This window comes from Cololabis saira, chromosome 8 (assembly GCF_033807715.1).
Source record: "Cololabis saira isolate AMF1-May2022 chromosome 8, fColSai1.1, whole genome shotgun sequence".
Taxonomy (NCBI): domain Eukaryota; kingdom Metazoa; phylum Chordata; class Actinopteri; order Beloniformes; family Belonidae; genus Cololabis; species Cololabis saira.
This window is the reverse complement of record NC_084594.1, coordinates 29,758,494-29,776,122: the sequence shown is the minus strand read 5'-3', so window position 1 is coordinate 29,776,122 and position 17,629 is coordinate 29,758,494. Positions and strand designations below refer to the sequence as shown.

General features: G+C 39.3%; 1 protein-coding gene across 3 annotated transcripts; it reads left to right on the top strand.

The window, feature by feature from the left end:
- The first annotated feature begins 1,219 nt into the window (after positions 1–1,219).
- mdm4 (MDM4 regulator of p53) lies at positions 1,220–10,020 on the top strand. 3 transcript variants are annotated; one of them, XM_061727668.1, is made up of 11 exons: positions 1,220–1,441; positions 2,418–2,505; positions 2,585–2,659; positions 3,159–3,292; positions 3,738–3,787; positions 4,228–4,292; positions 5,351–5,447; positions 5,533–5,693; positions 6,384–6,581; positions 7,623–7,691; positions 7,786–10,020. In XM_061727668.1, exons 1-11 carry the CDS (start codon positions 1,428–1,430, stop codon positions 8,353–8,355), a joined length of 1,521 nt encoding a protein of 506 aa, XP_061583652.1. In that variant the 5' UTR covers positions 1,220–1,427; the 3' UTR covers positions 8,356–10,020. The 3 variants fall into 3 exon arrangements, with proteins under 3 accessions (XP_061583652.1, XP_061583653.1, XP_061583654.1); XM_061727669.1 differs by having other exon boundaries at positions 1,241–1,441; positions 6,399–6,581; XM_061727670.1 differs by lacking the exon at positions 1,220–1,441 and adding an exon at positions 1,610–1,622.
- Positions 10,021–17,629: the final 7,609 nt, after the last annotated feature.

The following is a 17,629-nucleotide window of genomic DNA, read 5'->3' as shown; positions in this document are numbered from 1 at the left end:
AAAAAGAATCAGGGGGGATGGTGGATTTTATCATATGGGGACAGATAATTTGTGCTGATAACAAATAATATAATATATTACAAATAACAGCACTGACCAAAATACCTGCAGAAATACTGCAGGAATGACATAGCAGCAGTTAAATGCAGCCTTCTGTAAGCTTTAAATATCCACTGGGCTTACATCAAATACATCAAAACACAAAAATAAAAAACAGTTTTCTGAACTTATCAATATGACTCTGTCCTTCACAGGATAAGAAAAAGAAATCGCTGCAAAAACTCAAAATCTTAACAAGAATATTTGTCTTATTTCTAGTTAAAATGTCTCATTTTAGTTAAAAAAAATCCGATTACACTTAAAACAAGACTCATCACACACTCAACAATTTTCACCTGTTTCAAGTAGATTTTCACTTGAAATAATACAAAAATCTGCCAGTGGAACAAAATTTTTTTGCTTGTAATGAGAAGATAAATCTTGTCCCACTGGCAGATTTTCCTACTTATTTCAGGTGAAAATGTACTTGAAACAGGTGAAAATTGTCAAATAAGTTATTTTTCTGGTGATGACTCTAAATGTTGTAATAGCAGTAAAACCACATTAATTGATGAAATGACATAGGGGATGGAAAGGGGGGGATGGCAGTTTTACAGGGGGATGATTTTGACCGTTTTCATTTCAGGGGGGGGGGGGGGGGGTGACCCCCCTCATATATATATATATATATATATATATATATATATATATATATATATATATATATATATATATATATATACGCCTGAAAGCCTTCATGCAGTGATACACCAGTCAGTGATGTAATTGTACCGTGTCATAGTGGCCAGCAGGGGGCGCCGCACTCATCCCTGTTTCCGGAAGTTGTGGTGCACAATCGTCATTTTGAATCTTAACTGCCCCTTGTGTGCTAGCTTTGCGTTAGCTAGCATAACATATACATTTATGTTTGCGTTGGGTGTTGTATGATGTTGGTTCGTTGTTGAGGCCCCAGTGTATCATTTGTGAAGTAATGCCAACTTCCGGTGAGATAATTTTAACTAAAATATATTCGAGTAACTAGCCAGTTACCTAAGTGGACTAAGCTTAGCTTTGTTGCGCGAGGCTAGGCGACACGCTCGTAACGACGGCACCTGCTGGAGTTATCTCAACATGTTCAACACTTTCACCTGTCACCTGTCCGTCAACAGGAATGTGTGCAATTCAATGCGTTTGTCCAATAACTTCATACGTAACCTGGGCTGAACAGGCTCTAAAGGCTGATTTATGGTTCCGCGTAAAATCGACGCAGAGCCTACGGCGTAGGGTACGCGTCGATTTAACGCAGGACCATAAATCAGGCTTAAAGGGAAAGGAACTGCGAAGCGGTGTACATTCAGCAGTGTGGCAGCAGGGCTATCAACACATTGATGATTATTATTATGTATGTATTTATTATTATTATTACCACTACTCCACAATTACGAGAGTAGATATCGAACATTCTTCAAACGCTGTGAAATATCCCATAATATCCAACACCGCCACTCTCCCTTCCTCCGTGTTCTCCTGGATAAAGCTGTTTAGCTGCCACATGGGCGTTGACATTGCATTGGAGGTTTCAGGTCGGTGTTTGGTGGAGTAATGGGTAGATAGTAGGAATGGGCGGTATGGACTAAAAAAAATATCACGATAATTTACCAATTCAACTCCACCTTTTGTAACTATAAATCTATCACCTCTTTCAGGCTCACATCTTTCTTTCTTTCAGGCTCACATCTTTCTTTCTTTCAGGCTCACATCTTTCTTTCTTTCAGGCTCACTTCTTTCTTTCTTTCAGGCTCACTTCTTTCTTTCTTTTTCTTTCTTTCTGGCTCACATCTTTCTTTCTTTCTGGCTCACATCTTTCTTTCTTTTTCTTTCTTTCTGGCTCACATCTTTCATTCTTTCAGGCTCATTTCTTTCTTTCTTTCAGGCTAATTTCTTTCTTTCTTTCAGGCTCCTTTCTTTCTTTCTTTCTTTCTTTCTTTCTTTCTTTCAGGCTCATTTCTTTCTTTCAGACTCCTTTCTTTCAGGCTTCTTTCTTTCTTTCTCCCTTCCTTCCTTCCTTCCTTCCTTCCTTCCTTCCTTCCTTCCTTCCTTCTTTCACGCATCGTTTTTACCGCGAGATGACAAATTCTTACCGTGGGGAATTCTTTTGACGGTATATCGTGAACAGTAAAATATCGCCCATTCCTAGTAGATAGGTAGACTTTAATCATCCCCGAGTGGAGATTCATTTGTCACAGCAGCACGACACAACAGAAAAAACAAAACAGACGAATAATAAATTACTTAAAAAAACATAGAAAGAGTGTACTCTGCTTGTTGGATAATAAAAAAACATTAATCTGACGTACCAAATATTCCCTTTTCTTTAGATTTGGTTCTTTTAGTATGAGCGCCTTGTCAGCCCAAACTGCAGCTTCAAGCTCTTCATGCAGGACGCTACCCGGAGAGGGCAATCAGGTAAAGAAACACACTCGCACAAACTTTGTATATTATTATTAGGTTTTAATGCTAATCAGTAGTTTTATTGTGTGGTCAGGTACAACCAAAAGCCCCTCTCCTGCAAATTCTGCGTGTAGCCGGAGCCCAGGAAGATGTTTTCACACTCAAACAGGTGAGGTTATTATGAAGCTTGTATCATTGGCACATGACATGATGTTTTTGTAGTTCTAAATTTGTTGTTTACTTAGGACACATGTGTAATGTGGTTGCCTTAATGTATGAACAAGTAAATTATTGTTATTATTCATTATTATTTTGTTTTAGTGTATAATATTGTAGGCCGGCCAGTCATATTTTTGCAATGGTGTTGAATAGATACACATACATTACTACCTCATCCTGTCAAAGACAAGAAGTTACTTTTAGATTGGACCAGGCAAGGATTTCTTATACCAAAAGATGTGCAATCAGGTTTACAGGTTGCAAATTAAACAGCACAGCAGTTTATAAAACAAGACAATCAATTTACATATTTTTCTTTTCTTTGTTTACCCTATCTGGAGGCTCTAGAATAAAATTGCAATATTTACCAAGAAAAAGATAATGGTTCTGTACTGGATTGCTTGCAGGCTTGTATGGCACACTGACATTATATTCATTTACTTGTATAGGTGATGCATTATTTGGGTCAATACATCATGGGGAGACAACTGTATGACAAGCAGAGGCAGCACATAGTCCATTGCCAGGATGATCCCTTGGGAGAACTGCTGGAAGTTGAGAGCTTCTCTGTCAAAAATCCAAGGTATTCAGCCACATTCAAAATAATATTTGTAAGCAGTAATGCAGGGATATATTTATATTTGTATTGCTGGAATTACATTTATTCTAAATTATAATTTTCAACTCTAGTCACTCGAGTGCAATAACCTGATTTTCTGAAGTGCAATAACCTTCTCCCTCTAAATACTTCACTGGTATTTTTGCACATGTATATATTATTCGTTTTTCAGGTTTAGTATTTCTTTTGTACATTGCAAATTTTTTATATTGCTCTTTTTTAATTATTTAGCTATTTATTGTTTTTTTTTTTTTTTTTTTTGAGGATATACTTTTTTTTATACCTTTTCATACTTTCGTGTGTATTTTGTAAAAATTGTTGAGCGTGTGTATGTTTGGCTGCTGCACAAGTGAATTTCTCCTCTGGGGGATCAATAAAGTTTATTCTATTCTTCTATTCTATTTTGCAGCCCAGTGTACGAAATGCTCAAGAAATACTTGGTTGTGCTTGATTGTGCTGGTAAGTGATTTCCTAATTTGGTGGTTTAAATTTTGTCCGAGGGTTTTTTTTTTTTTTTGTTCTTCTCAAGAAATCTCATTTTTTGTCAAGCAAAATCATAAGACAACATGAATCGTATGATTTTATTTTTGTATACAATACATATGCATAATGTATTGAAAATCAGTAATCTTCTCCGTTTGGTGTTTAGTTTTTATTTATTGGAAAATTACCACCATATTTCTTACGTATATAGTCTCTTCTCTTACAATAGAAAGGTAATTGTGATTTATTTATTTTTTGCATCACTTGGGGATGCAGGGACTTTTTTCATAGCTCTAGAGGAACACAACTTTCCAGCTTTTTCTCAAAACCGCTGCTGACGGCCTCAGTCAGTGTTATGCTTTTATTAAAAGGGGGGGTTGTCTTTTGTCTGTTACTGTGTGTCATCTGAAATGCAGACGCTGCAGAGAATCTTTCTGTGGGCCGTGAATGTGTAGAGGGCGGAGTGGAGGATCGTGGTCAGGTAAAGCCGAAACATGGTGCTCAGAGGAAACAGAGTCCCTTATCCTTCACCGAATACACACAACTCTGAAGTACATGACTTACATGCTAGTTGCACAGATGTCACAGAAATAAGAATTTCTGTGACATGGCCTTGAACACTAGTTCACTGTTGAGTTTTTCCAACATGAGGTGAGCGCCTATCTGCGTGTGTGTATTGAGGAGGATGTGATAAGGGCTGCTGTCTTCGTAAGTGTGCATTTGTACAGAGTGGCACCGTCTCTGTACAACCCCCACCTTGGTTTGGTCTGGTGGTAGTGATATCACTCTTTTTGTGTCCCACCAGTTCCACCCAGTGGATTTGGGGGGGCAGAGTCACTGTCTCTGTCTGTCTCAGAGTTCTCTTCTCTGCTCCAAGTTGGAGGATCTTAGCTCCTGATCAGCTACAGGCCTTATAACCCTAAACCTGTTTACCTATCCCCATGGTCCTACATACCATTTTTCCATTCCTTTCAAAATCATAATTTTATTTAAATTTTTTTCTATCTCTCTCACGCACTTTTTTTAAACTTTGTGTATAGCATACATTTGTTCTCAATATTATTCAGCTGCAGCCAGATTTTTGTTCCTTGTCATTAAAAACACTGCTGCTTATATTTTATTATGCTTCAGCCCCAATTTTATTTAGAAGATCCTGCTCATATGTTGTTGTTTTTTTCCCTTTTGGTTAATCTGTCTTACTTTATATGGTAAGATATAATATTTATTGGAATAAATGCATTAAATACATATATGGATGCCTTTTAGACATACATTTTAATTAAGTCCTGTGTAAATTGGTGCTTCTTTTTTACTTGTCCTTTCTTTGTCTGTTTTACCCACACATATCCTGTGTTAGTGCCAAACTATATACTAGAGCGTTTTGAAACCCCTGCTGGTCAATACCCAACTGCTGGTCCCCTTATTTCCTCTACCACCTCCCCCTGCCTCAAGGCCATGCTGAAAAGGATCTGAGAGTCTTCCAAGTGCCCAGTCATGGCTCTGTGTTCTAATTTTCCTTCACATCTCCTTTCTCTTTAGATGTGTGGAGGTGTGGCTAAAGCAGGAGTGATGGCCAGCAGTGATGGGCCTCTCCTGCAGACACCCTCCCAGAGACGACCGCGGGAGCCAGATGACGGTGATTATTCTTTTATATTCCCGATGGCATGCTTAAGCAAGACCCATCTTAATAGATTGAATTTAACTGTGCCAAACCTCTCCAGAATCTATCGAAGGCCTTCCACGCTCAGCCTGCAAACGTGCCAAACTGGATGTTACTCTGGATGAGTGGGACCTCTCGGGTCTACCCTGGTGGTTTTTGGGTAATCTCCGCAACAACTACAGTCGTAGGAGCAATGGCTCCACTGACATCCATACGAATCAAGTAAGAGACCACATATGTTAGAAAATCTCCAGGAAATTGAAAATATTTATTAAGGTAGAAGATCTCCTTGGAGTTGATGGTGCTACAAAGCTATCACATATTCATAACCTAGTTTATAAAAATGGATTTAAATGAAAAGAGAAGGCATTTATCTTTTTTCAACTTGATGCCAGAAACATGTCTCAAAAAACTCGGAACATGGACAACAAATGTCACTGGAAAAGTTGACTACTAATAAAACCTCAGCAGGTTAACTGGTAGTAAATACCTCCTTGGTGTATAAAAAGCATCTCATAGAGATATTTTAGAAGTAAAGATGAATGATACAGGGTTGAGGTACCATTCAAGTACACATTTCAGAAGCTAGCATTTCAGTATGAGGATGGTGCTGAACCACATTTAGTACATACTGTATTTTAACAACATGACTGAAGTAAATTTGCCTGCTATCTGACCTGCTTCAGTTTTTAGATTTATCACCCCATACACTTTATACCCTGAAGAGTAAATCAGTGGAAGTCCTTTCTCAAGCAAGAATATAAGCATTTTAATTGAATAACTGAAATAAATTGTCTCCTCAAACAGCAATTCCATGACCCTGTTGAAACCTGTTTTATTTACATCTTACACAGGATTTGCTTAAAAAAATGTATGAAGGAGAGATGTTTTGTAGTTTCATTGATGTGTCAGGTCTCCCATGCACAGGAGGAGGACACAGCTATTGTGTCAGATACAACAGATGACCTCTGGTTCCTGACTGAGGGTGAGAGTGAACAAGTGAGCGTAGAGATGAAAGAAGCTGCACTGGAAGAAGGTAGCGGAGGAGAAGGAGAATGCTCACTCGAGGAGGACTTGGGCGGAGGGAAGGAGGAGAAGTCTGATCGAGAGGTAGGGGCTTAGTTAGGTTTTTATTATGATTGTTTACTCTTGACAGTACATGCTAGTCTCTATATAATCAAGCCTTAAAAATAATGGATAAAAAACCGATGAGATGGCATCACTGTCACATATTGAAACAGTACAACATGCTTAGTTTTGATAATTTCTTAAAGTTTTCTACACTAAAACTGGTTTTTAAGTGTCTACAGAACCTAGCACCAGATGTTTTATGTAAGTTAGTTAGCAGGCAGAATAGTGGTAGGATCACCAGGGGAACAACAAGTGGTAACTGTAAGGTTGAACGCCGTAAGACCTCCTTTGGGCAGTCAGCGTTCTCTATAAAGGGCTCTCAAATGTGGAACACACTGCCAACTGAGATAAAAACAACTCAAGATTTTAAGGTTTTTACTAAAAATGTCAAAGACTGGTTGAAGCAAAATCAGAAATGTACGCATTTTTAATCACCTGTAACCGCTAATAGGGTGCTCTCTTGCAAGCTGAGAATTGTAAATAGGATATAGCTTTGCATGTTGAAAATGGAATGTATTTTTGTATTCTTTTTCTCCTTTCTTTCGTTTTCTTTTACTAAAAGCCTAACTAGGGACAGGAGATGGAAACTAGCAATAGCTATAATCTCTGTATGCAGAACATCAGTCACATTGGCTTGTTTGTAATGAGTGAATGTGATCACATGTAAACCTGCATTGTCCCTATTAAATAAATTAAATTAGTCTGTTGGAAAACTGAGTTGCAGTCTGATTTGAAGCTCTCTCCAGTTTCAGTTGAACATCTGATTGCATAAGTTGTGCACGTAACTACAACAAAGCCTTATACTTCACTTAATATCCTCCCTCTTTACAAAAAACGCAAGACCTGAGTGAGATATTTTTAGTTCTCGTAAGTTGTATTTGAAAACCAATGGGGTTCCTATCAAATACCTCAGTCCCTAAGCAAACAAGTTCTTTGTTTCAGGCGGAGAGGGACCATATCATTGATTTGTGTCATCAAGCTTTAGGATAATATAGTTGGATTTCTTGTATATCTGTTTAGATGCACGAGGAGCCAGATGAAGACTCTCAGTGTCTCAGCGATGACACCGATACAGAGATATCTAGACAGGTTTGTATTTTTGTACATCCTAAATTTAGATTATTTCTGTCGGTAATTAAAATGAAAGAAACCACGGGTGACTTTGTATCTGCTTGTTCCATAGGATGCATGGCAGTGTACAGAGTGCAAGAAATATAACATACCTGTCCAGAGGTATTGCGTTCGCTGCTGGGCTTTGCGGAAAAACTGGTTCAAAGATGTCCCTCGACTTGCCCATTCCCTGTCTGTCCCTGACATCCCAGCATGTAGCTCTCTCACCACCCATGATGATGAAGATGACAGTGACACGGGCATCGATGTCCCAGACTGCAGCAGAACAGTGTCAGATCCAGTCATCCTGCCCTCACACTCCACAGCTGACCGACCGCTGCCCACTGTGGTTACGGGTAAAGGCAAGGGTCCGCGGCCTTTTAGCTTCCACAAGGATGAGCTTCTCTCAGAGGGTGAGAGTCAAGAAAGTCTGGGCATGGAGGTTGAAGACATTCGGCCCGAGGCACTGATGGAGCCATGTAAGCTCTGTCGAGTGAGACCACGTAATGGAAATATAATACATGGACGTACAGCTCACCTGCTTACATGCTTCCCATGTGCAAGACGGTTACATAAGTTCCAGGCTCCCTGTCCAGGATGTGGAAAAATTATTCAAAAGGTTATCAAGATATTCATCCTTTGAGAAGCACAGAAATGCATTTGTTAGGTTGTGAGGACCTGAACCAAAAATACAACTACAACAGAAAAGAAAAGAAAAGAAAATGCCAAACACAGTTAAACATATTCAGCTATACAGGTGCATGCTGGTATATACGAAGAAAAGTTGTTCACCTTACCCTTCCTGAAAACCTATAAAGATAAACCCAAAATATAGCACTTGGTGAATCTTGCTTTTCGTTGCAAGGTTTATTTTGCTGAGCACTGGTTACGAGATATTGTTGGATCAAACCGTAAGCAAGAATTTGACAGCAAATGTTTGTTTTGCTGCTACATTTAAATGAGGGACCAGGGCACAGTTATATTTATTTACTGCTTACATAGTGCACAGTTTTTGTGAACTGAGTTTTTGTTTTTTTCTTTTATAATTGTCATGAAGGTTTTTTTTTTTCCTCTTTTCTTTGAATTATGTTAATGGAGGCATTGGAAATCAGGCATAGAGTTTTGAAAACTTCATTTTATTTATCTATTTTGTTTAAATCATTTTAAAAATAATTCCTTTTGTGCCTCCCCAGATGTTGTGAGCTTAGTAATATGCACAAGATGGAGCAAATGTGCCCCTAAAAAACAGTTTTCTTTTTATATGCTTAGCCTCCTTGAGAATGCACCGATGAAGTACTTTTCTCTTTGCAAATCGATGTTTTTGTTCAATATTTACTCTACCTATAGTTATGCCTGCAGTAAGTTATTTCATAATTGTTGATCCATGTTAAAATATCATTCAGTGGTCTTTACATAGAACATTCACGAGAAAAGCTTTATGTATATTTTGTATTTAATTTATTTATGATTCAGTCTTAATTGTGACCACCACAGTTGAACAGAAAAGCTACAGTTGAATTAATGTTCTAATTTGTAGTTTGCATTTGTGAATTACTTAATGATGAAGTAAAAACGGTCTGAGTTACAATTGTACAGGAAGCGACAGCAAAGTACTTATGGAACATCTGAAAGAAGCATAACACTGCCATGTGATACCTTCGTTTTATTGTATGTTTTATTTTGATGGTTTTCATGATCGGGATTTTGAATTGCTGGACCACATACATGCCATTTATTTGAGTGATTCTATCAACTGTCTACGGCTAGAAAGTGTACGCTCTCTGTGCTCTATATTTCTCACATGTAAAAAATGTCCAGTTCCAGAAGACATGCATCTCTTACTTCTGCTCGGTGGGTGCATCGTAGTTTGGTGATCTACTGGTTACTTGTGTTTAACCTTTTTGCCAGCAGGTGGAGATGAGTTGTAGTTTTGTAACTGCTGCTTACAGAAACTACTAAGCAAGGAATCATCTATATTGCACATATTTGCAGCATGCCTCTCGTCATGACTAGAACCTGAACGGAGCTTGTTTTAGAGCTGTCTTATGTGTCAAAACTGCAAAAGATTAACAAATATTGTTGTATTTTTTTGGAATCAGTATAACCTCACCAGAAACTTCTAGCAGATACTGACCTCATGTAAATGGCATAACTCATATTAGAAATAGTGATCCAAATTTACAGAATTAATAGTTAGTTATTGGAACTGAGATTTTAATGTCCTCAAACATGGTACAAATGTTTTTGTTTCGTGTTACAGCTTATATTTTGTTTTGTTTTTAAGCAATAAAGATTTGGGAGTGCTTTATTTTGTTGTCTTGCTCATCAGAGAAAGTTGACATAACACTGAAGAAGGAAAGTGCTAATCAGTTTATGTGAATTGCTTCAATTGGTAACAAGTAAATTAACAATCCAATTTAAGTTAAAGAAAACCTGGTAGCTTATGTTTATTTTTTACCAGTTGAAGCAATTAATTTCAGTTATTGGTCCTGTTTTTCCCCTCTAGTGTACAGTACGCCACGCTGAAGAGTGTTGGCATATGTGCTGAAGAATAAGTCATTCTGTGATGGGGCAGCTGTCCTGTCTTCTTGACCGAGTGCCAGCACCTGTGAGGCTCCTCTGCTTACTCGCTGTCCCCCTCTCTGCTTGACTTCAACTTATTTTTGTCACGTTCTTGAAAAGTGGGGCAGACATGTTGCCCTCTACCGTGCAGATGTAACTACTGTTTTCTAGCTGCCATAGACTCTTATGTTGTAGTCACTTAAGCCCTGGATGCTATTTACAATCCGATTACTGCTTATTTCCTGGTTGTGGAAAGTACCATGCAGAGCTGTCCTCTGTCTGGCATCCAGTACTAGCAATACGTCTATAAAAAAAAACATGCCTATAAATGTGATTTTATGAACTTGAACGTTAAGTTACTGCATATAAAAAGCCCTTGCCAACAGAGCATTTTGTGAATGCAGACTGACCTGTGGTTCCTAGAGTATTCAGATGTTACACGGGAGGCAGAAGCTTTGATTACGGCTCCTCTTGTGGAACCAGCCTCCAGTTTGTTCTCTATTATATATTCTTTATGAATCGTCCGTCCGTTTGTGTATTTTAGTGGGGTTTTCTGGGTACCCCAGATTTCTCCCACAGTCCAAAAAACATGCATGTAAGCCTAACTTGCCATATGAGTGAATGTGAGTGTGTGTGGGGTTGTCTGTGTGTGGCCCTGTGATGTGACCCTTGCCATCTGAAGAGACCTGGGATAGGCTCCTTCCAGATCCCTGTGAACCTGGACAGGAATAAGCAGGTTTAGGACCATGGGTGAAATATGTATAAATTGAGTTTATGAACAGATTGTGACGACATAGATTTGAATTGGATTTCATTCAACTATTTGCTGTCAATGTTAAATGCCTTGAGATACATTTTTTTTTTGTAAATTGGCATTAAAACACACTGAGTTGAAGGGAACTGAATTGAATGAGCTTTATTACCAGATATGATCACACCAGACATTTTTTATGGTACATGAAGGCTACAGTACTCGAGTGCAATTGCTGTGAAACAAGAAGGTACATTTTATCAATCAGCAAATATGGAATAATGTGCTAAAAACTTCAGATGTTGAATAATCTCAGAATTACCAAAAGTAATGGCCAGATTTCAATGAAAGCTTTTCTAGCAGTAGAACATTAAGATTTGGATGTAGAGAATTTATTTTCATATTCTTGGTGTATATAAGGCATTTGACTAAAAATGAACGTTTCCACTTAAGAGCACTGGAAACATTGGAAACAAGAGTTTTGCTTAGATGTTGCTGTTCAGCCAATGTTATGCACTATGGCATTGTAGCTTAACACAGGCAGTTGTACTGAAAGCTTGATCTAACTTAACAGCATTCTGCTTTGACTGTGGCATCTGGTGCATCTCAGCATAAACATGAATAAGTGCCATGTCACTGACGTGGCACTCAGATCACGGCAGCTCTAGAATGGCCTATCCCAGGGAGTGGTAGAGGATCTGCATGTTTCCATGGTGACGGTGCCTCCATCTCATCAGAATAACTTCAGATATTCATCCTTTACCCTCTCCGGTGTACAGTGTGCAGAGCGTTTAGGAGGGAAATTGTTTTTGCCCATATTTTTTATTGTTTAATAATCTTTCATTACCTCTAACCAGTTTGCATTGTTGTTAACATGGAGCTTATTTCTAAATACCGTATTCTCTATGTATTTATAAGTCAATCTCCCTGTGTCCTTCATCTGCACTCCTCCATGACAGCGAGTCTCAGTCTGTTTACTCTCCTTTATTTTCTTCGGGTTGTGTGTCTGGATATTTGTAACTGTATCTGTACGTCCAGGACCTTTCCTCTCTCACCTACACACACACACACACATACACACATTCCCCCCTGTTTTGCCCGACTATTTGGTCGCTCCAGAAACCAGGCCGCTAAATTTGTCCTGCTGACATGAGAGAAGGTCATTGAAGCCTGGGAAAAACAAAGAGAAGAAATAATGGAGCCTGGCAGCAAGACAGAGAGTTTATGATTAAGATAATGAAGGAATGAGCAAGGAATGTGTCAATTAAGAAGAGGATATAAAGAAGAAACTTAATGCAACTTGTCTTACTTCATGCCTACTGCTGGAAACTTGACTCAGAGGTTGATAGGGAAAAGCCGGACACTTCCGTTACAAACTATGCCAATTGTGGTTTACACATGGCAATGCCATGGTGTCAAGTGCCTGCAAATTAAGTAGTTGAATTTTAAAGGGCTCAGTCAGATACCTTTCAAATTCAAAAAAAAGGTTTCAAATAGATGGATCCCTTTTACAGCAGAGTCTGTGATATCAGCTTTAAGTGCTGTTGCATTATTGGGATACACCGTACACCATATAAATAATATGGATGTTTGTAGCAGTGACGGACAGGTTGTTTACAGTAAATACTTTTGGATGGAGCATGTGGGCCAAAATATGTTAGTAGGAAGTGGGTTACGTATGTGGGTATGAGAATGTATGTGTGTTTGTGCGTGCTGGAGTCTTGCAGCGAGTGGGATGCCAGTGAAGGGAAGGGCAGTGGATGGCTCAGGGGCTCAGCCCATTCCTGTGATTTAACATGACACCACTTGCACTAAGACTGCGACAGCTGCACATGCACATGCCGGCCATTCTGTTTGTTGTAGGGGATTACGCTGCGATAAAAGCCCCAGTGAGCAGAAGTGCGGCTGGGCTGCACAACTACTGTTTCCCCCCCTGACTTTGGAAAGCTTTCTCCATGCCTCCAGAGCCCTGTGAAAACACAGGTGGAGCACTTCATTCTGGATGTGAATGAATGGGAGTATTCTCCTGATGATTAGCCAGACTGTAGTAGTGCCACATCACCTTTTGACATCAGTCAAATGGTTCATCACTGCAGATTATGTAAGGGACTATCTTTGGTTAACATAAACAGGAAGGCACAATTGTATAGAAATCAGATATGGCCACTTCCATTCACTTTTCACTGGAGGACTCAAGTGATTTACTTCAATTGTATTGTAAGTACTGATGTTATTAAACAGGAGTAGATTGTTCTGTTATTGTTCACCATAAATGTTAAAACCAGTACAAAATCATAGCAATCACGAGGAGATCTGATATTGCAGGGTTCAGTAATGGACGTTATCATGACAACAGTAGAGAAACAGTCTCTGAGACTAGACATGGGCATCTGTTGCTGTCACTATGGAGACCATGTCCTCTGCCAAAGGCATCTAACTTGTGCATTATATTGCTGCTTAAATCTAGAGTTCAAGGAGAATATTGCTTTCTGGGAGCAGCACAGAAGCACTCCCTGCAGCCTAGGACCAGAAATGAGCCATGCATTTTTCATATTCAATAATATTTCCCTGCTGCTTTTTCTTTTTCCCTAGTCTTCCAAATCTTAGGTTCAAGGAGGTTTGCCAAATTCAAACCTGATAGACTGATAGAGAATCATGAAGTTCAAAACATAATTGAACTTGATAAATTGCATTAAGTGCTACAATTTACTGAATTCTTTTTTTTTTTAAAAAGATTGTGTGGCTCTAGTGGCCTTTATTTAAAGTTTAGACAGGAAGGGAGTAGAGAGAGAGAGGATGGAGATGACATGCAGCAAAGGGTACCGCAGTACGTGGCTCGAACCTGCGACTGCTGCAGGAGGATTGTCGCCTCAGTACTAAGGCTGCTTACTTTAACGACTATGCCACCCAACGGGCTAATTTGCTGAATTATTTTAATATTATAAAATTTGCAAGTGCAAACAAATATTCTCCACAAGGCACCAAAAATAATGATAAAAAACGATCTCAACTTAGTGGATCATGGATTATTTTGTTAATGTGTAGCGTAACACCTTCTATAATTTCATTTCTCAGTGATTAAAGATATCATTCAATACCTGTTTGTTTCTGTTTAGTTAATTCTCCAAAACATCTGCAAATAGATGACAAGTGTTTAACAAGAACCCCTCTGACAAACCACAGCCAGGTCTCTGGGGGATTTGATCTTGATTTGAAGATATGCCATTTTCTCTAAAGGGACCCAAACTATCTCTAAAATCTGCATCATTACATTTTTTCTGCTGAAATTCTTTAAAGGAAATTAGCGCATTATGAGATCTGCAAAGTGAAGCGAAATGTCTCTTTTTCTCTTGAAATTCAGTTCACTCATTTGTTCTCAAGTTCACATCTAATATTAGTTTTGGATGGATGTGGAGCTTCATCCAGCTTCAATCAAGGCTCCTTCACCGTTGTTGTGTTTCTCTCCTCTTACATGTCTGAGATTTCCCGACTGTTCTCAGATGACAGTTCTCCAGGTCAGTGATGATCGTGAGGCTAACCTGAGGTGAGGAGGACTCATTCCTCCCTCTCCTCCGTCTTCTTCTCCTCCTCCTCCTCCTCCTCCTCCTCCTCCTCCTCCTCCTCCTCCTCCTCCTCCTCCTCCTCCTCCTCCTCCTCCTCCTCCTCCCACCCAACCTCAGCTGTCCCACAATGTGCTGCTGCTTATCACTGAGGAGAAGTGGAACAGAGCTGCCAGAGAGAGGGCAATCCCTGTTAACACACACACACACACACACACACACACACACACACACACACACACACACACACACACACACACACACACACACACACACACACACACACACACACACACACACACACACACACACACACAATGTTACACTTTTTTTTTTCTTTTTCAAAATAATTTGGCTGTCCCTGTTGAATCTAAAAATGATCTCAGATTCAAACCATTCCATGAAATAAAATGGGATTATAACTATCAACACGTTTCATGCTGTATGTGTATTCCTTACTGTTGTCTGGGTAAAAACTTTCACTGATTTGCGTTTATATGGTATTTTTGTATCATTACTTTTTGTTTTTTGGTCTGGCTAAACTTGGGATGGAATAAAGGAGTACAATTTCTGCAAACAGTACCTTAACACTTGATCTTTTCTCGTATGCTGCCTCTCAAGTGCTCACTCCTAATGCTGAGAGGGGGCTTGTTTCTCCAATAAGCGTGTTGCCCGATGCTAAAAAACACATGCACACGAGTTCTGCTGACAATGAGTTGAGATGACAGAGCGTTATGAGTGACTCGGACATACTGCAGACCCCCTCCCTGCTGTACCCCTGAGCCCAACACAGGCGTCTTTGTACTCACTCCACCATCAGTGACTATCCATCACAGACTAACCTGACAGCCTACTGCAACCCCTTGCCAAGGTCCAGCTACACACTTTGTTTCAACCCCAAACCAGAGCCCAGAACTCGACACTAGACAGCAGGCATCTAATGAAGAAGAGTAAATGAAAATATCGTCTCCATTTATCTGTAAATCGCAACAGCGTTCTGAAATTGGCACACCCCAATGAAATGTTGCGTTATTAATGTGACCTTTCATGTTGTCTGCTATAAAACATGTAAAACACAGCCTTTAAAACTATATTTCTTTCTAATCTTACAAAGTAGGTTCAAAATATGAGGTAGATCATTTCAATAAAAAAGGGGTATCCTGTAAAATGTAGTTAAAACAGGATGAAGTGATTCACAAAACATTTGAATTAAGTAGAAATCTTTCAAAGTCAAGCTCGCACTTGTTGAAATAAAAATGTTAAGGCTAATTTTAAATTTCATTCAAGCAACATGTTTCAAATGGGGAAACACGGGTGTGTTTACACCTGTGTTGCATCACGTCTTTCTTCATTTTAGCAGCACTCGTTTTGAGAACTGAGAATATCTCGCGTTATTTTGAAAGTGAAAACTTCCCCATGCTTGCTCAGTTAAGGCTTCCACCCACCCAACAGTTGAAGCCCTCTTTTGTCACAAGTTTTGTTTGTCTAATGGTCAAGTGTTTTTGAGGTCTGGACTGCAGGCAGGACAGTTTAGCGACGGGCCCTTTTACTGGTGCGACGTTATCTTGCTGAAATTTAAATTTCTTGCTGAAAAAGACGTTCTCTAGAAGGGAGCCTGGTTTTTTAAGACTATATATCTGTCTAAATCGTATGCATATGATACATCATATATCATATGTCTTCATAAATGTGCACGGTTCTCAACCCTAACCACCATTCTATAGGCAATCAGCTTCTTTTGAAATGTTTGCTGAGCTTCAATATTTGATACCAGACCATTTGAATTAAGCATATAGTTTGCACTACTGTGGTATTTTAATCCATAATGTAATCGGAGATGTAAAAAAAATAAATAAACATCTATCTATCATCTATCTATCTATCTATCTATCTATCTATCTATCTATCTATCTATCTATCTATCTATCTATCTATCTATCTATCTATCTATCTATCTATCTATCTATCTACAATCTACAATTTTTGGAACACTTTTAATCACTTTCTATTTGGTTTTGGTTATTAGGGAGCTTAATTATAAACCTATATTGATGTTTCATTCTGTAAAACACTAAGTCTATAGTACTGATATAAGATATGGAGGGATAGAAGACATTTCACGCCGTCCCTCTCACTTGTGTCCACTTCTCTGCTGACCGTAGTGTGTGTTTTGGCTGTGCATCCATGCTAGCGGAAACCAGTCAGAATTAGCTGCTGAGCTCTGAGGTGAGACATGTCCTGGAAGGATTAACGCCTGCTGGATAAGCTATCACTATGAATGGCTGGAAGGGGCCAGGAGAGCGAAAACCATTCCCCAGGATGGTTGTCTCGTTGTCTCTTCATTTTTTAAGAGATTTTTTTTTTTTAAGTGTAGAATGTAAAATGAACCCGTGCCAGCTTGGTGCTTAACTTACATGCGTGCACAGGCCTGCCCGGTTCAGAGAGTAGCTGAACTCAGAAGGTCAGTTGCATCACACTGTGCAATCATTTAGGATGGAAAGGAAAGTCATCGGATATGAATGCTGTACGTAGACCCGACAGCCAGCAACAATGGCATGTACTTCATACCAACTAAGAACATACACATTTAACGCTTCCTCTTTTGATTTCCATGAATGTGAAATCGCCTCTGTCTATTACTTTTGTGTAAAATCTTTGGTTTAATTTATTTGTCCTCCTGAAATAAACAAAAACAAAACAAAACAAAAACATGCCACTACATATCATTGGGTCGTAGTAGAGGTGACAGCTGTCTTCAGACTGTCCCTGCTACCCCCTGGAACTCCCCCACCCTGTTGCTCCACGTCCTCACGGTCCCCAAGTAGAGAGTCAGGGAGGACGCAAGTTTGGGATTAGCTCATTAAGACGGACATCTTTGATCCGAGGTTATCTCTTCCATTTCCACAGCAACCTGATCATATCCTCGTACAGCACACGTGGGCACACAAACCCACAGAAACGGGCCTTGAAAGCCCTAGAGAGCAGGGCCCAAGGGAGACGTGAAGTGTAGATGTGCAGCAACAGCTAAACGTCGTGTCAGGTTT

Bases quoted from the DNA above. Each gene is read 5' to 3' on its own strand.
- mdm4 (XM_061727668.1), top strand. The intron at 3,293-3,737 runs GTATTCAGCCAC...TCTATTTTGCAG, and splicing joins TTCTCTGTCAAAAATCCAAG to CCCAGTGTACGAAATGCTCA. The intron at 5,694-6,383 runs GTAAGAGACCAC...TTGATGTGTCAG, and splicing joins CTGACATCCATACGAATCAA to GTCTCCCATGCACAGGAGGA.